General features: G+C 30.5%; 2 protein-coding genes, 1 long non-coding RNA gene and 1 pseudogene across 3 annotated transcripts; 1 reads left to right on the forward strand and 3 right to left on the reverse strand.

Moving 5' to 3' along the window:
* Window positions 1-262: 262 nt before the first annotated feature.
* On the reverse strand, window positions 263-4,859 carry LOC131628901 (double-stranded RNA-binding protein 1-like; annotated as a pseudogene).
* A 5,465-nt stretch (window positions 4,860-10,324) lies between these two features.
* LOC131628948 (uncharacterized) lies at window positions 10,325-11,539 on the forward strand. Its single transcript, XR_009291922.1, has 4 exons — window positions 10,325-10,589; window positions 10,674-10,949; window positions 11,051-11,149; window positions 11,392-11,539. It is a non-coding gene; the product is annotated as an uncharacterized LOC131628948 (long non-coding RNA).
* A 2,937-nt stretch (window positions 11,540-14,476) lies between these two features.
* LOC131628902 (double-stranded RNA-binding protein 1-like) lies at window positions 14,477-15,751 on the reverse strand. The gene is made up of 3 exons (XM_058899709.1): window positions 15,516-15,751; window positions 14,845-15,152; window positions 14,477-14,764 (listed from the first exon to the last, which is right to left on the reverse strand). Exons 1-3 carry the CDS (start codon window positions 15,733-15,735, stop codon window positions 14,477-14,479), a joined length of 816 nt encoding a protein of 271 aa, XP_058755692.1. The 5' UTR covers window positions 15,736-15,751.
* A 5,572-nt stretch (window positions 15,752-21,323) lies between these two features.
* On the reverse strand, window positions 21,324-23,400 carry LOC131628949 (double-stranded RNA-binding protein 1-like). The gene is made up of 5 exons (XM_058899758.1): window positions 23,042-23,400; window positions 22,682-22,926; window positions 22,138-22,357; window positions 21,818-21,940; window positions 21,324-21,674 (listed from the first exon to the last, which is right to left on the reverse strand). The coding sequence occupies exons 1-5, from the start codon at window positions 23,343-23,345 to the stop codon at window positions 21,415-21,417; spliced, it is 1,152 nt and encodes a 383-aa protein (XP_058755741.1). The 5' UTR covers window positions 23,346-23,400; the 3' UTR covers window positions 21,324-21,414.
* Window positions 23,401-23,442: the final 42 nt, after the last annotated feature.

The following is a 23,442-nucleotide window of genomic DNA, read 5'->3' on the forward strand; positions in this document are numbered from 1 at the left end:
AAGGCTGTTCCGCGTCCACGTCATCAGTTTCTTGTTAGCAAATTGATGCTCATTGACCAGCAGCATCAATTTGAGGGGGGATGTCAATAGGAATTAGTTTACTTATACATTAATTGTTTGTTCCTAGAATAAGGGAAACAAATATTGATTTGTTCTCATTAAATGTAATTAATTGTAATTAATGAGAAAGGCATCAAGCCAAGAATTATTGACATATATTAGTTCTATTCAAAATATAAAAAACAGATAATATAAGGGACAGTCTAGCAACAGTTATAAGTGGAACATTATAAAAAGTTTTATGGTCCTATAGGTTTTGAGCTTGTATCATAGTCCTTCAGGTAGTTGGGCCTCTTAATTGGCCTTTTCAAACGGCTCAAATTCGTATCACTCATATTGCTCATCTTCATTTTTGTATCACTCATATTGCTCATCTTCATTTTTTTCTTTGGGGGCAATGGAGAAGATTCATTGGGTATGTCATTGTGATTAACTTTGACATTAGTAGGTAATATCTCTTGATCCAACAGTTGATCTGATAGAAGATTAACATGTTCAATGTTTAGTATATTATACCTTTGAAAAATGTAAACTAATTTCATGATAAATCAAAAAGTAATATTGGTAAGAGTAAGATATGTTTCTGGCTTAAGGGAAGAGAAAACATACCTTCAATATTTAATTTCTGTTTGGACTTATTAAGGTCTAATTCATGAGGGGATTTTACTACTTCGTTTTCTTTGATTGAGGAAGCAAAAGCAGCATACATATGTACTCCACCTATGCAAGACATCGAGATTGTCAATTTATAATCACAAACACTTCAATTAAAAATGTGTCTGATATCCGCCGGAGACACATATCGCTATATTCAATTGTTGTTATAATAGAGACCAAATTTCTAGTATGTTGAAGTTCTCCTTTAAAGTGATACTTATGCATGAAAGTAAAATAGAGCCAATGAGCTTACTCTCTTTTAAGGCAGTGTAAGCAATTTTTGCAGCATCATGTTCTGCCTGTTTTTTAGAGCTAGATGCTTTTCCATGAAACTCCAAGCCCTCTACTGTGACAGTTGAGAAAAAAGTTGGTATATGAGGAGGACCAATCTTCGTAGATTTATATGTTGGTTTGGAAAAACCTTCTTTCTGTGTTAATTCCAGAAGTTTACTCTTGGATGAACCCGAATCACCCTGAATAAGTAGGATACAAATCAAAATTCAATCATAACTATTTCTTAGGCAAGTAAAATGTTAATTTAGAGAACATATGAATTTACAAGGACAGTAACCTGTTGAAACATGTGAACAATATTTATAGCAGCTTGTTCTGCTTCTTTTATAGTGTTGAAAAATGTAGGGCTTTCAAATGATTTCCCGTTGATAACAACAGTAGCCTTATAACGAGTGTTATGAGGTGGCCCTTCTGTTTTAATTGTAAAAACAGGTTGATCGAGATTACTGTTTCGAGCATAGTTTTGCGGCTGATGTTTGCTCAAATGATCCTTGCCTGGAAGAAAAAGTTGATTATTGTTGATAGATCATAGATATGTTGAAATTGAACAATAGTATGAAAACTATCAAAGACTTGCAAACACAAATAGTGAAATAAAGTTAACAACATTTTTCGAAGACTCTACCAGAATACACAATGTTATTCAAGTTCATAAGTAGATGCTTCATATACGTGTAAAACTAAAATTCAATGCGTTATTCAGGCAAGCAATTATGAAAAAGTAAGACAAGAGGAAAGAAATTCTTACCATATATTTTATCTGGAGATTGTGGGGGAACTGGACTCTCCTGTGGTTTGGGTTTGGCAGCTTTAACTTCCTCTTTTGAACCATATTTGTTTGTTGGTATTGAAAAACCTATAGATGTCATGAAACACATACATTAGAGTAACCTATGAATTTGATGTAGCTTACTAATTCTTATATCATCATACTTGTAAAACATTCAAGAGCTTAAACAGAAAACTCATTTCCACAATACAAAACTATCAACATTATCATCTCACAGAAAAGATAAAAAAGAGAACATTTTAGCCGCGGAGAGTACTAAGAAAGAAAAAGAAGTGGACTACATGGAGGTGGAGAAGAAAAGTTGAGGAAAGCATTCATAGCAGCTTGGTTGTAAGCTTCTTTGGAAGAATGGAAAGTATGATAAGAAGAAAAAGTATCGCCATTTACAAAGACAGATGCCTTAAAATTTGGCATGTGTGGTGGACCTTCACTCACGGCAGAGTACTTTGGCAAACTCCACCGTCTCCGTTGACATAGCTCCTGCAACTTCGCCTTGTACATTTTCACTTAAACTCCTTGAACATTCAATTAAATAGTGAGGAATTAATCAGATAGTTATATGATAGAACTATTTTTTATAATTTGATGTTATACATATATATATGGTGTAAAATAACATTGACATTGAAAATATATAAACCATTTGAATAATAATTACATGATATATGGTTGGTTGCATGCAGAGAAAATGTATTAGGCGTGAAGGAAAGAAGGATCATGAAAGAGTGGTTGGTACTTTGGGTAATGTCTGTCTTGAAGCCTATTTTGGAGTTTTATGTATTCTTGTCTTCTTGGTTATGAGAGGGAACTACTTCAGTACCCTTCAAAAATAGTAGGGTAATTTAAAGGGTGCCACATGTTTATAAAATCCATATCATGAAGATGTAATAGTTTATAATATTAGCGAGATAAATTATTTAAAATTATAGATACATTCCTTATGACTTTGGAATTGTTTAACATCACATTTTCTTTTCTTCTATTTTTAGAAGAACCTCTTAGAATTTCATCTTCTTCCCATGGACAAGTACAAGCGCCTTTTCTTCTTTTTAGAAATTTGTTTATACCATAATCATGGTTTAGGTAAGAGTAAGACAAACAAAAGGAAATGAAGTTGGCTGAAAACTCTTCCTAGGTTACACGTTAACTCCAACAATCATGGAACATTTGGGCTCTTTCTTCTTTGATTTTCACCTACATCCCAAATCATTTACATCGATAACAACATGATTTGCAACATAACCTTGTATAAAATGTATCTATTATAATATATTAAAATAGAGCGTAATATATTTTGCGACACATATGTACCACCTAATTTAAATATGTCCTAATATTATTTTGGTCTATATTATTTTGATCTATGTTAATTTTGGAGTTTATTTTGCTTACTTAAGTTTAAAAAAATTATATATTAGCTTCTTAATTTTTGAAAACGTACCATATTAAGTGTCTGTTTGGAACTGCGTTTGGAGCAAAAATATCGCGGCCCAATGCTTTTTCAACGTGAAAATGAAGAAGCTACAAATTGTAGTGTCGTGGTAAACGCGCGTATTTTGGATTCTAAACGTACAAGCAAACACACACTAATTCTTTTCGTTTAATTCTGAATTTTTTGCATCGCTAAACATATCATATTAGCGATCAATTCTGAATTTTTTGCATCGCTAATTAGATAAAAAAAAGACTAACATGATACATTTTATAAAATTGAAAAATCAATATAAACCTTTTTTTTAAGATAAGGAATCAAAATCAACTTCAATGCTAACATACAACAGAAAAATAGGATATTAAACCTTTAAATATTGTCATGTCAATTTTTTTTTGATGTGGCACCTTTAAAATAAACTCAAAATTAATTTCTATACTTGTATAGTGCTAATATGTGTTACAACTTTTCATTATATCAAAAGTCATATTTATTCCACATTCATTGATTTTTCTTTATTAGTAGTTGTAACACTCTTGCTAAGGTGTAATTCTCCAATTATGACATTTAGACCTTTTGGTAACTTTCCCTATCCTATGAAATCCTTTCTATCAAAAATCAAGTTCTAGATTGTTACATACTTCATTATGGAATGTATTCAAAGTGGGGTATTTGCATACTCATCAACTATATAGAAACACTTATATTAATATACATCCCTATAAATAATTCAATTTTTTTACAAACTTTTTATCTCAACCAATTAAAAAATGAGGTCAAATGACCTAAACGCATCATTTTAAAAAATTTTAAATTGAATTATATTTCTCAATTTTGAAGAAAGTCGACAGAAAATGTAGCTCAGGATTTGAGCTTCAATTTCTAACTCCTACAACTTTGTGCTTTAATTAGAACCAAAATGACACACTTATTTTATAAATCATCTTATCCTTCAATTTTCTAGAAAAATCGACATAAAATATTGATTAATATTTTATTTAATTAAGTTGAACTCAGTCTTTACCTCATATCTTATATCTCAGTGTTTTACTAAAAACTAAGATATAAACTTTAAGCAATATTTTATTCTGAGATCAAAATTTTAAGTCACATTCAATTTTCATTATTTGATCTCATAAACTTTTTTCGCCCTAGCGAACAAAGAAAAATAATTCTTCATCTTCTCCGCCTAACAAACTGAAACACTATTCTCATCTTCTCGAATAAGGAAACTTGAACTTCAAACTAACACTTTTCTTTGACTCTCTCATCACATTTTCGATATGTAAAATTTTCTCCATACTTGTACCAGTAATATTGTTATTGTTGATGTTGTTATTGTTGTTATTGTTATGGTTTTTGAGACTTGGGGTATCATATTGTGTTGTTTTTAAGGTATTTGTAGTTGTTGTTTATTATTGTAAGACTCCATATAATATAAATCTAGAATAATATCATACACAGTGTTAATTGGTACTGATACAACATAAGTTTCTAACGGCATCATTTATATATACATGTCCAAAATTTACAATGCATCGTATGGCACATGATATACAAAAGGACAAAAAAACATGTTGATGTCCCTAGAAAATACGTTGTAGTTCATAGAAAATATGCACCCATAATGCGCCCACGATAGCTTCAAACATGCCCGCATTGAATCAATGATGGTGCAACGTGACTGCGTTGAAAGGCAGCGGCCAGGGTAGAAAGGTAGTGTGCCCGCATTGAAAAGCAGCGCGCCCGCGTTGTAGCTTTTCGCTGACATGTTTTTCAGCAGCTTTGTAAGGAAGGGAAAGGAGAAAATAGGGATTTGACGACCAAGACCCGAAAGTGACATTTGGATAGTGATTTAGGATCTCTTGGAGGTCGTTGAAGCCATAGGAGACCTCCTTCTTCGGTGATTTTTTATGTTATTCTCATATAATCTGTTGGTATTGGTTAATTTCAGCATGAGAAGCTAGATTCCGCTAGGTTAGGTCAAATTTGATGATGACCTTATTTTTACTTGATTATGGCATATGATCGATAATGTTAATGTTATTGTTCTGACTTATTGTTATTATTGAGTTATTAATAGTGCGCATTGCTTTTTGGTTGTTACGGCATGCGAGTCGATATTGATAAATAGTGACTACTGACTCTAGGGCTATCTAGTTCAACTACTTTAAATGTAGAATTCTCTAAATGACTAGGGATAGTATGATTAGGAATTGTGACTAGCTGATTAACAGTCTTTGTTGCTTAATCTCAAAGGACAATTGGCCTGAGGGATCAGGGAGTTGACGCCTAGATTAGTGAGCTATACGCCAAGGAATTGGGTATAGTGGTAAAGTTAGTTCATAGTGTAACTCTTTATTCATCGCATTTCTATTAATGCGTATTTCATCAATCGAGTTGAAATAGGGCTCCCAGTAGGAGTTAACTGCCGCCTAACGTTTACGTGAAAACCTCTAGTTAATATCTTGTCATCCTTATCTTCTTCTTATCTTTTTTGAAGATGTCTGTTAAGGTTTGGAAGAAAATAGTTAAGATTTAAGGGATTTTTCTTTGGGGAGGAGTAAAAAAGGAATCCAAGATAGCCTAGGTTCAGTGGTGGATATCTATAAGCCTAAAACGTTAGAGGTCCTAGGTGTTCGTGACCTTCGGTTGGTCAACTTGGCTCTCTTAGATAAGTGGAGGTGGCGACTGCTTTCTGTGGATTCTCGTATTTGGCGTGATATTTTCACTTCCAAATATGGAGTAGCCTTTATGACTTCTATTGTGGGTGGGATAGCTAGTTGTCTTCGACCGGCCTCGCCTTGGTGGAGAGGGGTTTTCCTTCTAGAAGCCAGAGGTGTTGATTCTACTGACTGGTTCAGGGATGGCATCTCCTTGAAAGCTGATATGGTTTCCTTACCTCTTTCTAGGAGGATATTTGGATTGGGGACTCTTCACTTTGTCTTAGATTCCCTAGAATTTTTCCGATTTTAACCACCCCAAAATTTTTTTGGGGATGTCGTAATGAGACGGGAGAGTTGAATTTAGGACCTCAAGTGGAGAAGACCTTTCCTCTTTGACTATGAGTTAGCAATTTTTACCGAGTTCCAATATGTAATTAGAGACTTCACCCCTTTTGTTGAAAGTGATGAGTAGATATGTCGTGAGTCGATTGATGGGGTTTATTTAGTGTCTTTTGTCTGTTGGCCCGAGCGTTTTCCCTAGTCGCCAAGTCTCAACCATAGAGTTAGTCATTCCAACTATTTGGTGTAGCTAGACCACTTCTAAAGTTATATTTTTCTCTTGGCATCTTCTTTAGGAACATATTCTAATCAGAGATAACTTACTTAAGGGGGGAGTCTATTTGATCTCTAGGACTATTTCATGTCCCTTCTGCTCGTTACACAACAAGACAACCTCCAATCTCAATGTGACATGTGAGGTTGCATCCTGAGTTTATTATAGAATTTTAAGGTGGTTGGGGTGGTGTGTCATTTTACCTAGAGATACCTTGGCCCTTTTTCAGATGTTTATCCCTTCAAAAGGAGGTTCTAGGATTAGAGGGGGTAGAGGATGATTTGGCATGTCGTGGTTTGGTCAGTTAAGAAAACTCAAAATGATATTATTTTTCGGGATCTTCGATGACATCAAAACACGTGGAAGACATGAACATCTTTTTGACATGAAAATGGTATCTCGATAGATCCATAGAAAACTCATGTGCCTTCTCGGTCCGACTTGAAATTAGTGTATATGAGTGCATCCTAAAATATACTTCTAAATTTATGGTCTGTTTGGTTCAAATGAGGGGGATGGGAGGGATTTTAATGAAGGGGAGAGGAGGGGAAGGATTTTTTTCAAATTATATGTATGTATGGTTCAAACGAGAGGAGGGGAGAAGAGAGATTTTGGTTAAAAATATGTTTGGTTCAAACGAGGTGTTTTATTTATAATTTACATTTTTATCCTTATGATTTTATATAAGTGATATGAAATTCAAAAGTTAAAATTTCATAAATAATTTTTTGAAAAAATATTTGTAATATTGAGTGATTAAAATTTTATAACTTATCGCATAACTTTAAGAAACTTAAGTACACTTGTTACGTATTATAACTCGACACAAAATAATCTATGTGTTGATAACAACCTTTTGAATACATAAAATAGCTTATTATTAACTATATATATATATATATATATATATATATATATATATATATATATATATATATATATATATATACGTATCAAATGAGAACTTTGGCTATTATGAGAACTGAGAACTTTTAATAATAACCATACGATTTAAAAGCAATGCCTTAGATTTCATTCAAATTTTAAGAAACAATAATTAATACATAGATTCTGGTTTGAATACATATCACACCAATGCAAATCTCATCATTGATTTTAAATCGTATGATTATTATTAAAAAATCTCAGTTCTCATAATAACTAAAGTTCTCATTTGATACGTCCCCATATATATATATATATATATATATATATATATATATATATATATATATATATATATATATATATATATATATATATATATATATATATATATATATATATATATATATATAGGGAGCGTATCCGGTGAGAACTGATATTTTTGTGAGAAACGAGAACTATCGATATCAACCATTTGATTTGATTAATGCTCAAGATTTAATAATTCCATATAAAGAACACTTTATAGAATCCTTTTCTATTACTTTTGATATTTAAAATTTTCATAAAAATTGAATCTTACCAAAAATATTATTCTATATGCTATTTAATTTTATATCAAATATATCAAGTTTAATTTTTCCATGTTATCTCGTACTTTTTTTTTCAATCTCTCTTGATTCTTTAAATTTATTATAAAAAATAAATAAATCATATTCTATATTTTGTTTATTGTTAGAGAGTTTTGATATTATTTATCTTATTAAAATAGACTATGACTGTAAAATAGATATGTCTAAGGTATAGAACTTTATTTAATTTGTTGACTAAGAATTTTATTTTTTTATCACCTATATATTGATTTATTAAAACTATTAAAGAATATGAAATTATAACCTACATTTTAGGTTGGATGATTTATTTATTTACAAGTTAGGAAATTATTATTTTAACAAGTTTTACTAAATAAAATACATTATTAATTTATCATCTATATTTTTATTTGATTAAATTATTTCTTTTATAAGAAAACAATATTTTCATTTGATTTATTCTTTATATTTTATTAAAAATATTAAAGAATGTGAAAGTATTACCAGTATTTAAATTCTGTTGATTTACTTATTTACGTGTTTGAAAATTTTTATTTTTACAAATTATACAATTGTGACTATTTTAATAATTTATATTATTGTTATAATATTTTAATAGTTATGACCCCTCTTAACTATTGGCAAATTATAAATTTTAATCTTATTATTTATTTATTTATTTTCAATATAAAATTATCCTTCTTACAAGAATGAAAATATTTTCCAATCTGCTACTTGAAAGAAATTATAACTTCATATAAAAAAAATTAAATAAATAATAAGATTACAAATTCTAGTTTACCAATATCATAAAAAGTCTACAATTATTAAAATATTATAACAATAGTAAAATTTATTTAAAATAAATCAATCAAATTAAAATATCCAAAAAAATCGTTAACAATACAAAAATATAGAATATGATTTTTTATAAATAATAATATCTGGAACTCCCTAACAATACAATAAAGAATAATACAATAAAATTGTATATTTTATACATGTATATTTTAATAAAATAAATAATATTAAAATTCCATAATAATAAAAAAAATATGATTTTATTTTGCAATAGATATAAAGGATCAAGAGAGTTAAAAAAATTGTACGATATATCATGGAAAAGTTAAATTTTATATATTTATGGTAAAAATAAATAGCATATTAAAAAGTATTTTTGGTAAGATTGTATTTTTATGAAAAAATATTAAACATAATAGAAAAGATTCAATAAAGTGCTCCTTATGTGAAATTATTAAATCTTAAGCGTTAATTGAATCTGATGATTGATATTAATAGTTCTCATTTCTCATAAAAGATATCAGTTCTCACCGGATACGCTCCCTATATATATATATATATATATATATATATATATATATATATATATATATATATATATATATATATATATATATATATATATATATATATAAATGAGGGCATATCATATGAGAATGCCATATTTATATGAGAATGTGAGAATGAATCTGAACCATTGGATTTTAAAATAAATGGTGGAGATTATGAGTGAATTTTTTTTCTCTCTCCTACATCATTTATTTCAAAATGTAGGAGAGAGAAAAAAAATTCACCCATAATCTCCACCATAATCCAATGGTTCAGATTCATTCTCAGATTCTCATATAAATATGGGGCTTTGGCTAATATGCATAAGGATTTTACTTATGCACCATGCATAAGCCTACATAAGCCATTGGATCATGTTTTTAATCCAGTATTAAGTATTGAGTATTGAGTATTGAGTATTGAGTAATAACAATTGATGTCTAGAATTTGATCCAATGATCCAAGGGTCCATAATAATCTATGCATGGTGCATAGATTTTTATCTATGCACGGTAACTGCACCCTAAATATGGCATTCTCATATGATATGTCATATATATATAAAAGTAAATTTTAACTTTTTAGATTCATTGAATAAATGTTGCATTTGGATGATATAAAGACTAGATAGATCTTTTATTCAGTAAATGTAAAAAGTTAAAATTTGTTTATAAATAGGAATGAAGAGAGTATATAATAAACAAAATAAATGAATTGTTTAAAATTTTATATATATTATATATATATATATATATATATATATATATATATAAACATAAAATTAAAATTATAATAAAAAATTTACAGTGAATATAATTTTTATTAAATAAAAATAATAATTTGAAGGTAAAATATCATTATAATAAATTGATATAAGCTTATATCAATTTATTATAATGATTTTTTACCTTCAAATTATTATTTTTATTTAATAAAAATTATATTCACTGTAAACCGGATGAAGTCATGGCGTATGTACTCAACCGTTTTATGACCAGCATAAATTCAGAAAAGTTGTTCTTTTTACCGTTTAATACCGGCAACGAGTTAGACTTTAATTCTAAATTCATCTATTATAATTTTTCATATTTTTACATTGTGTAGAAAGTTTTCATCTCACATTTGTTTTGCCTTACAGTGGACATTGGTTGTTGGTCGCGATTAATCCTATCAGTGAAGTTGTATATTTTCTGGATTCCTTACACAATCCAGTTAGTACATACGAAGCTATGAAGAATTTGGTTGATACGTAAGTGAGATTGTTCTAAATATTCGTGTGTATATTTATTTATTTATGGGAATTGTTTTAAATTATGCGTTTATGTTTTATTAGCGTTATACAAGTTTTTCGAGCACAAAAAGGAAGTCAAGTACCAAAGAGTAAAGCCAACAACATCACATGGATTCAAATGGAGGTATATTAATTAATGTTTCAAAATTTTGATTATATAAATAGTGATGATATATACGTGATAAAACTTAGGCCTTATCCATATTTTCTTTCCATGTGTAGTGTCCTAGGCAGCGTAATGAAGTAGATTGCGGTTTTTACATGTTGCAGTATATGAAAGAAATTCTTCTTTCGAATCAAATAGAGATTCCGTCCAAAGTATGGATTTCTAACTTAAGAGTTATTTTAATATTTAACACATATTTCTCATATAATTAAATAGTCTTAACTTAAACATACCATGTTATATTATTTTGTAGTATTTTGACGACTTCAAGTGTGCTACTTACTCAAAATCTAAGTTGGATGAACTTAAGGAGGAATGGTGTCAATTCATGATTGAGTTGAAAGTTGTATAGGTATACTGAAATTTTACTATAATTGATGAGAATTTTGAGTATAGCCAAGTGCATGTTGCAATATTTGATTTATCTACATAGACTATTAAGTGATATGTAGGCCGTTTGAAATACATTCGTGGGAGATGTAGAATGGTTTTATATACACTAATGTAGAATGTTTTTCACCTTTATATTGTTTTGTTTTTGGTTTTCTGTTATTCTGTTTTGTGATTATAATGGTTAATTTGATGCAATTGCAGGATATTGAAGGGTAAAAAGGTTAGCTGGCAAGAAGAAAAAGTAGATATTTAGCATCCTTTTGACTTGTGTAAAAAATAACAATGTTTTGGATAATGCAATTGTTTTCATTGAATTGGATGTAATTTTGTTGTTGTTTATTAATATATTCTTAGCATATAAAAAATTCAAAGTTTATTCGTATATATATATATATATATATATATATATATATATATATATATTCTTAGCATCTTATCTCTGAAAAATAGAGTTTATTTTTGTTGTTTATAGGTAAAATTTGTAATGGTATATTGTACAGGTGCAAAATGTGGTGAAAACCTAGGGCAAGCCTTTTTTAAATAGATCCATTTAAAAATTTCGTGGACATTAGACAGCGCTTTAAAAGAGAAGCGCTGCCTAAAAGCTATTAAAAAACTTTGTTTCAGAAAAGCGCTGCCTAAAGGGGGCCTTTAACAGCGCATTTAAGAAAAAAGCGCTGGCTAAAGTGGTACTTTAGCAGCGCTTGTGGGGAGAGCGCTACCTAAAGGTGGCCTTTAGCAGCGCTTTTAAGAGGCTTTTTCTTAAATATTGTTTCAGAAAAGCGCTGTCTAAAGGGGCTCTTTAGCAGTGCTTTAGATATAAAAGCGCTGTCTAAAGTGGGCCTTTAGCAGCGCTTTATAGGTAAAAGTGCTGACTAAAGGGTGCCTTTAGCAGCGTTTTCAAGGTGAAAAAAAGCACTGCCTTTACCTACGGCAGCGGGGGAATAGATAGCGCTTTTAAGCGCTGCCTAATGCCAAAAAAAAGCGCTGTCTATGTGCATGTTTGGCGTAGTGAAGCAATTAAGAAAAATCACAAAAAAAAAGTAGGAACACAAAAGAAAATAATAATTTTAAAATGATAAAATAAAACTGAAGATATTTTACTAAATATATTAATTTATTAAATATCAACCGTCACATTCCCTCTCCTCTCCTCCCCTCTGAATCCCTCTAATTCGAGGGACAAAAAAATGTAATTTTGAGGGATTTTGCTTCCCTCCCCTCCTCTCCCCATCCTAAAAATTAAATCAAACACATTTTATTATAAATATCTCATTATCTCCATTTATCTCTAACCAAACACACCTTTAAAGAGTTTAAGGTGATTTTGAATTTTTATAGAATGTTTCTCCTCCCAATAAATGTGCTACAAGTAATTCCCTAATTAAATAATTAAATATATTGAGGTTTTATTATTGGTGGAAAGATCCTAAGCAAGCATTGAGAGGTTTTATAATGGGTATAATTAAAGTATGAATAACTAGTGCCCTTAGGGCAGCAATAGTTAAGACTTTAAAAATAGTGAATTTTTTTCGATAATCTGCGTATTTAATACCTCAAAAAGTTAAAATATTTAATTTTTATCAATTTTTTTTTTAAATGTTTAACCAATTGTCCCGAGGATAGAGCAAGACTTAAAGTATTGATTATGTACGCATGTACGGTACTTTTCCAACAATTCTGGTCGTGCGATTAATCAAATGTGCCAAACAATGACACGTATACAATAAAAAAAACAGAATTAGAAGAAATAAAAAGCGTCTCTTTCTTATCTCACGCCCACCCCCACACCAGCCACGACCCTTCACATAGGTGTCTTCAGAGCTTGCTCGCCGCCATTAATGATGATTACACTGCATCAATACCATCAGATCTAATGATCTATACTTGTCTTTACCCCTTTCATAGTAAAACAGACCATTTTAGTTTAGTAAAACATTGTAATCAAAAGGAAAACAAAGCAACATAAGTTGTGCGCCGGTGAGGTCGATTACGGTTGGCAGTACGGCGGAAGAACGGGCGTGCAGAGCAAAGGAGCGGAGGGAAGAAGGTCGGCGGCACAATCATGGTGTGTTGCTCTTTGTATTTAGACTTACAGATGATACAAGTGTTTTTCAAACCTGTTTTTCTTTTTCTTTTGTAAATTGCACACGTGGCATTGTTTACTGCATCGGATTGATCAGACGGGCAGAATATGTGGAAAAACACCATGCCTTTCCCGCCTTAAAGGCACTCAATCTTTATCCGTTACTTTATACCAGCTGTTAGTTAAGATTTTAAGAAGAAATGACTTGGTGAAAAATATTAGTGTTTTCATTTTTGTCATACTATAGCATTTCACAATTCACATTAGCTATTGTTCTTGATAGCACCAATGATAACACATTTTAAAAAACCAAATAAAATTGTGTGTACACTCTTAACAATATACAAAATTAAACTCTACTTGAGGATATCCAATATATCTAAATTCAAACAACATTTAAATAAGTCGTAGGTTAACTTGAAACTAAATTAAACATAAACAACATTTAAATAAGTCATCTATTCTAGAGTTTAACTTGAACCCAAAATAGCAACATACAATTAACGTCATGTTTTCTACTAGTTGAAACCAAAGTCATACATGAAACTTTTTAACCAGAATCAAACATCTTTATCATTTGGACATTCCAAGCTCGCTGCAACCCATTTATCTTCACCAATAGGCACAATTGTAATCCCCTCAGGAAATTTAATATTTGGAAAACTTGTGTACACCCTGTACCTGTTACCAAGTAAATAACTACTTGGAGTTGTATTTGAAGTCTTTCCCTTGTTCAACTCAGAAATCCATACAGGAGGGGGTTTGTTACGTGAAGATGAAGGGAACATGTTGTTTGTCTTTATTTTTTTGTTAGGAGGCAGTGGAAAAGAACCATTATGCATGCCTTCAGAGTAAACACAAAGTCATTGTCATGTTCAATGATAAGTAATATATGTATTTTGGATGAAGATGAAGAAGCAAACCTTCAGAGTTGAGGATCTGCTTGGATTTAGCAATGTCTGATTTACGAGCTGATTGTATTGCCGGGTTTTCTTTGGTAGCGGAAGAAAAAGAAGCATACATATTTAGTCCACCTGTGCGGGATAATAATATTATCAAAGCATAATCATATTCATAGATATATGTTGCATCTAAATTGAACAGAACATCAGATTTCAAGCGTTTTTACTGTTTAGTGTTCGAAACCGACACAACACCGAAACATATTTATATTTAATCACTTATATTGCTTATATTAAGTTAATTATGTAGGCCAAATTTGTTTCTGATTGGTATGAATGAAAGCAAATTTAAATGAATGAACTTACACTCTTTTAATGCAATGTAAGCAATCTTTGCAGCATCATGTTCTGCCTGTTTTTTGGACCTAGAAGCCTTTCCATGAAATTCAACACCCTCTACTTCCACAGTTGAGAAAAAAGTTGGCATATTCGAAGAACGAGATTCTGTAGTTTTATATGTTGGTTTGGAAAAACTTTCTCTCTGTGTTAGTTCTAGCAGTAAACTCTTGGCTGGACAAGATTCATCCTGAATAAATAGAGTACAAAATCAAAATTCAGTTAGAACTATATTAATGCAGATTGATAGACCATGAAGTGGATACTTGCCTTGTTAAACAAGTCAGCAGAAATTGGCAATTCCTTCAAAGCAACATTTGCAGCAGCCTCTTCTGCCTCTTTTATAGTGTTGAAAAATATTGGGCTGTCGAATGATTTTCCCCCAATGACAACAGTAGCCTTATAGCGAATGTCATGAGGTAGCCCCTCAGTTTTAATTGTACAAACAGGTGGATCGAGATTGTTCTTTCGAGCATAGTTTTGTAACTGATGTTTGCTCGTCAAACAAGCTGGCTCTTGATATTTGGCAGCTACAACTTCCTCTTTTGAACCATATTCATCTGTTGGTTTTGAAGAGCCTGCAGGGAAGTCATGAATCACAAACATTAGAGTAAAATTGTATAAATATAAATAACATCTTCTACCATGTGAAGTTGATGTAATTGTAACCAACTAGCTCCTATCATAATATTGTTTTCCTTATCTTTCAGTTACTGCTAAGCACAATAGCAAAGGGAAAAGATAAAGGAAAACTTTCTAACAAAAGTGATTCCAAACTTCAGAAAATTATGAATGAGTAAGAAACCTTCAATACTATTTTGTGTTTATTTATCATAAATAAATCACTTTTTTATGAAAAATATATCATTTCCACGGCAAGGTTAAAAAAACATCTTTTTAAGGAAACAAAGCAAAATCAGAAAGAGAAAGAAGTAGAGTACCAAATGAAGGAGAAGAGAAATTGTGAAAAGCTTTCATAGCAGCTTGGTTTTGAGCTTCTATGAACGTATTGAAAGTATCAGAAGAGGTAAAAGTAACACCATTGACAAAAACAGAAGCCTTATAGCTTGGCTTGTGTTGAGGACCACCATACATGACAGAGTATTTTGGCAAACTCCACTTTCTCTGGTGGCATAGCTGTTGTAGCTGTGTCTTATACATTTTCACTCTCACTCCTTTCAACTATTGCTACTATGTGAAGTTATAATGAAAATGAAAAGTAAAACCAATGTAAACTATATATATTACATATTGGTTAAAATTACATGATATGATGATATACGGTTACATGCAGAGAAAATTGCCTTGGGCGTGAAGGGTCATGGAAATAAAAAGTACACTCATGCATTCCACAAGGGATGAAAGTACACTCATGCAAAACTAAAGAGAACTGCAAATCATGATTATACTCATGCAGAAGTGAAGAGAACTACAAATCATGATAAATATTTAAAGTTTAACTATGAAATTTGTACACTTTTGGAATTAGTTGTGTAGCAGATAACACGTGTCATGATCCTGGATTTTTTTCACTATAGACATATAGTTAATTTCATTTAATATTCCTATATATTTAATTTTGTTTTATGAATAGCTCTAAACTAACTACTTCTAACTACACGTATTGTTATGAATAGGAGTATTTGGTGTAATTTCATCTAACTAACTTCATTGAATTGAAATGGTGGATACAAGCTCTTACTTATAGTACAAATAAAGTCTACCTATATACAGTGTACAATAACTTATTACAATCTCTAACTATTTTTTAATTTTCATTTTTGAAGTATGCCTTAAAGTATTGGTCGATGAAGAGAAAAAAAACATATTTTGACATTTGTCAAAAATTAGAAAATCAAAATGCAATTTTAAGTTTGACCGGTTTAGTTTGGGAGTCTGTTATTTGATGTTAGAATATTGGGTATATATTATTTGGAAATAGTCTAAATTAATATAAAATATATTATAAGATATTTATAATATTTTATTCTAATAATTAATAGATTGTGTTTTGGGCTTTGTATGTTCGATTTTAGTAATTATGTATCTTTTCCGTGTTTTAAAGTGTGACAATAGGGTTTATGTATCTTAGGTTTGAGTGATTCATATATTGCGAGTTGTAGAGGTTGGAAAACACTTCGTAGAAAATAGAAATTTTCTTTTAACTTATATGTAATCTCTTTTAACAACTTTTTAAGTATAGTGAATTGGAGAGTTGTTCTCTCCCCAAGAATAGATCGTTTGATCGAACTGGGTAAACAAACATTTCGTCTTTTTTTGCTTTATTGTGTTATATTTTCTATTTAGTGGTTATTATTAATGAAGGCCATTTATTTTTGTTGCTATTGTTCTTTGCCTCACATATCAAAGTATTTATTGAAATTGAACCTTGTCGTTATCCCCCATGGAGAAAAACAAAGATGCAATCAATTTTAATTCATAAGAACTGTATTGATGCTTTGAAATGTGAAGTATTGATACCCGCGGCGCTTACACACGCACAGAAGACTAAGATGGTGAATAAGGCCAGGAGTGCGATTATCTTGTGCCTCGGGAATAATGTTCTAAGAGAAGTCGCTAGGGAGCAAACTGCGGTTGTGATGTGGACAAAACTTGAATCATTTTATATGACCAAGTCTTTGGCTTACAGGTTGTGTTTAAAATAACAACTCTATTCATTCTGAATGGCGGAGAACAATCTATAGTGGAGCAGCTTATAGAATTTCACAAGATTATTAATGATCTTTAGAATATTGAAGTGAAGATTGATTATGAACACAAGGTTTTACTCTTGTTGAGTTCATTAACCAATCTTTTGAGTACTTTAAGGATGTTGTCCTTAAAAGAAGGTAATGTAATTATATCTATTATAATTAATATAATTATATTATATTATTATTATTAAAAAATCAAAAATAATATTAAATTATTTTTTAGTTAAAAGAAATTAAATTTATAATTTCAATAATACAAAACAATAATAATAATAATTCTTCGATTAAAATCTCCTTGTTCAAGATCTCTCCCTTTTATTTTTTTAAATTATGGTATTTGATTTTCGGACAGAGTAATTTAAGGAGATCAATCTCACCGCCTATTTGTGGGAGTCCTTTTAAAGTCAAAACAAAGTTTTGTATTGATTTGACCCAGTATAAGAATTATTTTCCCCTAGCAGAATTCAAACCTGAGACATTGAGAAGAGCACATTTTCAAAACTCAAGTCTTCACCACTAGATCGATCTTTGGGGTTACACACCAAAATTGAATAGACGTAAATAATTACGAGATAAATTACTGCTCACAACAGGAACACCTAGGGATGGAAATGAGTCGAGTAGAATCTCGGATCGACTCGTTCAAAATTGGTTCAGATCAAATCTCAGATCAAGTTTGACACGAACTTTTATTTAAGCTTTAACTCGACTCGTTAAAAATTCACGAACAACTCGGTTCGACTCGTTAGGTTCAACTCTCTTGCTTCTCGGACTTAAAAGTCATTTTTAAAGACATTTTTTTATATAATTGACATTTTAAATTAATATTATTAAAAAAATATTAAAATAAAATAAAAATTATCATTTTGGAATTTAACTTTGTCTCAAAAATCTAGTAATTTAAAAATTACATAATTTATATAATGTTGATTTTTTTATTTTTTTTTTGTTTAGAAATATTTTTCTTATTTGAGAATATAAATTATCAATTAAAATTGCTAGATAAAAAATATAGGGTTAAGATTTAGAGTAAATCTTTAAACCTACTCTTAAAAATAATATAATTATTCTCTTATATAATCGAGTTGACTCATGAACCTAACGAGTCAAACTATGTATAGTTTAAGTTCAACTTATTTAGTTAACGAACTTAATTTTTTGCTCTTATTCACCTCATTATGTTCATGAACCTAATTCAAAGATTTAATTGTCTAACCGAGTTCTAAACTATTTTCGAGTTTATTCGATTCATTGTCAGTCCTAGGAAATAGAGGTGGGAATAGGTTGGACCGAGCTAGGCTTTGCCAAGCCTAGGCCTGGCTTGCTAAAAAATTCAAAGCCTAAGTCTGGCCTGTAGTCTATCGCAGGCCTATTTTTTTAGCCTGAGTCTGGCCTTTTTGAAGACCTGATTGGACTACTAGCCTACTTAAAAGAGCATTTCATTTAAACATTTGTAAATAAGTCATTCAACTAAAGTTTATATAGACTAAGGGTGTGTTTGGATTGGCGGTGGATAGAATTGATTATGAGAGAATTGAGTTTGGTAGAATTGATTTTAATAGAATTGAGTTTATAAGAATTGATTTATGTTTGGATACAATGATATAGAAGTGATTCTTATCAATTAATGTTGTTTGGATAGTTTTAACAAAATTGATTTTGAATTGTATAATTACCAAAATGGTAATAAATTCTAGTACAAATCAAAAAGAAAAGAAGTAATTGATGAAAATTAAAGAGGGTAAAGTAGGAAAATTTAAAAGAGTCGTAATAAATAATATATAATAAATGTAGAATTGATTCTACTAAACTCAAAAGCTAGGAATTGTAGCTTCTACTAGAATTGCTTTTGGAGGATGAGAATTGATTTTGAAAAAGTATCCAAACAAGAAAATAAAACCAATTATCAAGTTGAAGTGGACTAAAAGTGCTTTTGGGGCTTGTAGAAGCCAATCCAAACATGCACTAACAAGTTAAAAAATCAATTAGACTAAATGTTTGTCTGTGTTGAATTATTTGAGTGTACCTACTAAAATACGTTTTGTGATACTATTTATTTGAGAGAACTTATGAAAGCAATTTATGTCATTGTTCGTAAGATTTTTTTCATCTTATTTTCACAATTTCTTTAAGATAATTAATATTTATTTTTAAATTTTAATTTAAAATACAAAATACAATATAATATTAATAATATTATTCATGTTTATTTAACTAGGCCTTCATGATAGGCTTAAAAAGCTTTTTATATGGCATGTGGCCTAGTCTTTTTAGCTAAATAGGCTTATAAAAAAAACTAGGCTTTTTCTATTTAAAAAAAGTCTGACATGAGCCTGAGCCTGTGTAGATTAGACCGTAGACCTTTGTTAGTCGGCCTGACCTATTGCCACCCCTACTAAGAACATCCATAATCACTATTCCATTAAATGAGTGCATCATAACTAGCAATAATTTTCCTATAAGTAATATAATTAGTTTTTCCTTTTATATTATACACAATTAAATAAAAGGTCCAACAATTATCCCCCTAAAAATATTTACCTTTTCCTTAAGGTGAGTGTTACCCATGTGTCAATTGGGGTCTCAGAAGAACTCAAACCCTTCTTATTTGGATTTGTCACCATATAGTTATCATTTTTTCTATATTATTCTCCAATAGCATGTTTGTTTGCACATACATGGCCAAGACTAATCTTCTCATCAAATCAGAAACTAAGGACCGGTTTATTTTGCCTTTTTTTTAAAATGATTTTTATAGTGTTATATAATTTTATTAAAAAAAATTTATAAAAAAATTTTTTAGAAAAGTTTCAAATAAAAATTTTGTTTGAATAGTTATTCTTAAAATGTGATTTTAGGTATTTCATTTATTTGTGGGGAAAAAATTAAATATCAAAATTTTAAAAAATCACTTAATTTTGAAACTATTTCAAATAGATTTTCATAAAAATCATTTTTGAAATACAACTTTTTGAAAAAATTACGATTTTGACTAAGTTTTTATCTTTAATAATGTATATTTATATTATAGGATGTCAAATTAGTGTTTAATTTTAGAAAAAACAAATATAAAAAACAAGACCCTAAATCCATTTTTTTGAAAAACAGTTTTTGAAAATCTATTTTCAAAAATACAAAGAAAAAAAATCATTTTTTTAAAGCTGAAACAACCATGCCCTAAATCCTTTACATGATTTATCTTTTATTTGTGTATATGTCAACCTTATAAAGCACATGCCTTTGAAAAGAGTTTAATTGCGACTGATATGCCTCAATCGTGGAACTTGAAGCACCGAAAACATTTTGTGCATGGCTTTTATTCCCTATATCACATGTCATAGTCCTTCTGTTTCTGTAGTTTTTAATGGTTGGTTCACCACAAAAAAAGTTACAATCATTACTTTTACTCAATAAGTTATTTTTCTCATCCACCCCTTCGTGCATAATCGATAAATTCAGTCAAGTCAATCTTTCTACTTGATGTTGTTTGCCCTTATAAAATCTGAGTCCATTAAAAATATTTCCTTCAAATCAGATGGTTTAGTACATTTTTGGTGGCTTGCATATAAATCAAATTGCTCTCTGTATTCTTCACTCCTCCAGTTTGTTTAAAGCAATAATTCAAAGGGGCTTTGGATCAACGAAAAGTTTCTACCAATTGTGCCACATGACATATCATGTCTAACGACAACAGTTCAACCCCACATTCTTATAGTTCAACTTGGGCCTCCATCTTGCTCAAAAAGTATCCAAAGCCAAATTTGATCACATTGCTTGTTCGATGGTATACTTAATTTCTATTGCAGGACTCATTTGTTTAATGAACACTTATATATTCTATTTATTTTAATCATGAATAGATACTTCTATTTATAAAGATTAAATGCATAGAGTAAATTATATTCTAACAGAAAATGTCAATTAAGTGAAGAGAATCCTAAGCATGCATATATAGAGGTTTTATAGTGGAGTTTAACTTTTGTCTCTCTTGAAACTGAATTCAAACACAAACAACATTTAAATAAGTCTTATAGAGTTTAACTTGAACCCAAATAACAACATAGATTCAATATCATGTCTACTACTACTTGAAACCAAAATCATACATGAAAATTTTTAACCAGAATCAAACGTCTTTGTCATTTGGACATTCCAGGCTCGCTGCAATCCATTTATCTTCACCAATAGGCACAATTGTAATCCCCTCGGGAAATATGATATTTGGAAAACTAGTGTACACCTTGAACCTGTTACCAAGTAATGAAGATGACGGGCACATGTTGCTTATCTTTATTTTTTTGTTAGGAGGCAGTGGAAAAGATCCATTACGTTTGCCATTGTTAACTTTGATATCAGTGTTTAATATCTCCCAATCCAAAAGATCATCTGTGAGAATAAACATAAAGTCATTAACATGTTCAATGGTTAGTATTTTACATCTTAAGAAAAGCGAAATAGTTTCACAATGATTCCGAAAAAAAGTTATTGATAAGTAATATATGTTTTTGGTTGAAGATCAATAAACAAACCGTCCGAGTCGAGGTCCAAGTTGAGGATCTGTTTGGATTTAGCAATGTCTGATTTAGGAGTTGATTCTAGTGCCATGTTTGCTTTGGTTGAGTGAGAAAAAGAAGCATACATATGAAGTCCACCTATGCAGGACAATAATATTATCAAAGCATGATCATATTCATAAATAATAATCTGCGTTAAAACATATTCGGCTATATTTTGCATCTACATAGCACAGAACATCATATTTAAAGCGTTTAGTGTTGGATACCGACTTGATATTAAAACTTGTTTGTGATAGGTATGAATGAAAGCGAAGTTAAGTGAACGAACTTACACTCTTTTAAGGCGATGTAAGCAATCTTGGCAGCATCATGTTCTGCTTGCTTTTTGGATCTAGATGCCTTTCCATGAAATTCAACACCCTCTACTTCCACAGTTGAGAAAAAAGTTGGCATATTCCAGGAACGAGACTCAGTCGTTTTATATATTGGTTTTGAAAAACCTTCTGTCTGTGTTAATTCAAGCAGTAAACTCTTGGCTGGACAAGAATCATCCTGAATAAATAGAATACAAAATCAAAATTCAGTTTGAAGTTTGAACTATATTAATGCAGATAGACCATGAATATACATGTAAACTTGAATAAGTTTGATCTTCAAACACAGTTGATATACTATTAGGCCTTGTTTGGATAAAAAAAACTTGATGAAGTGCTTAACACATAAGCACTTATGAATAAGCTATTTCTATAATAATAACTAAATAAAGTCAAACTGTTTTCTTATAGTTTTTAAGCAATGTATATAAGCTATCCTAGACTTAAATATCCATACAGAAAACCTCAATTTGAAATCACATTAGAAAACAAGGACACTTGCCTTCTGAAACAAGTCAGCGGAAATTGGCAATTCCTTCAAAGCAACTTTGGCAGCAGCATGTTCTGCTTCTTTTCTTGTGTTGAAAAATGTTGGGCTGTCGAATGATGTCCCACCAATAACAACAGTAGCCTTATAGCGAATGATATGAGGTAGCCCCTCAGTTTTAATTGTAAAAACAGGTTGATCAAGATTGTTCTTTCGAGCATAGTTTTGCAACTGAGGTTTGCTCGTCAAACAAGCCGGCTCTGAAAGAATGAGTTCATTATTTTTGTTAGATAATGTTTAAATAGAAAAGAATAGTAACAAGATTTTAAAATATTTGCAAACACATTAGTGAGTAAGGTGGAAGAAATTGTTTACCAGTCATTATAACTGGAGTCTCTTGAGGTTTGGCAGCTCCAACTTCCTCTTTTGAATCGTGTTCATCTCTTGGTGTTGAAGAGCCTGATGAAGGAGTAGATAAGTTGATAAAAGCAGTCATAGCAGCTTGATTTTGTGCTTCTTTGGAGGTATGGAAAGTATGAGAAGAAGTAAAAGTGAGATCGTTGACAAGAACAGAAGCCTTAAAGCTTGGCATGTGTTGAAGACCTTCATTCATGGCAGAGTATTTTGGCAAACTCCACCTTCTCTGTTGGCATAGCTCTTGCAGCTGTGTCTTGTACATTTTCACTCTCACTCCTTCCTACTATTGCTACAATATTGAAGATAGAATGAAAATGAAAAGTTAAATCAATGCCTTGGGCGATAATAAGGGTCTATCT

Source organism: Vicia villosa, unplaced genomic scaffold (assembly GCF_029867415.1).
Source record: "Vicia villosa cultivar HV-30 ecotype Madison, WI unplaced genomic scaffold, Vvil1.0 ctg.000493F_1_1, whole genome shotgun sequence".
Classification (NCBI taxonomy): Eukaryota; Viridiplantae; Streptophyta; class Magnoliopsida; order Fabales; family Fabaceae; genus Vicia; species Vicia villosa.

Bases quoted from the DNA above. Each gene is read 5' to 3' on its own strand.
- LOC131628949 (XM_058899758.1), bottom strand. From the start codon at position 23,345: ATGTACAAGACACAGCTGCAAGAGCTATGCCAACAGAGAAGGTGGAGT. The intron at 21,941-22,137 runs GTAAGTTCGTTC...TGTCCTGCATAG, and splicing joins TTACATCGCCTTAAAAGAGT to GTGGACTTCATATGTATGCT. The intron at 21,675-21,817 runs GTTTGTTTATTG...TTATTCTCACAG, and splicing joins CTTGGACCTCGACTCGGACG to ATGATCTTTTGGATTGGGAG.
- LOC131628902 (XM_058899709.1), bottom strand. From the start codon at position 15,735: ATGTATAAGACACAGCTACAACAGCTATGCCACCAGAGAAAGTGGAGT. The intron at 15,153-15,515 runs GTACTCTACTTC...ACTTCCCTGCAG, and splicing joins TTTCTCTTCTCCTTCATTTG to GCTCTTCAAAACCAACAGAT. The intron at 14,765-14,844 runs GCAAGTATCCAC...CTATTTATTCAG, and splicing joins CTGCTGACTTGTTTAACAAG to GATGAATCTTGTCCAGCCAA.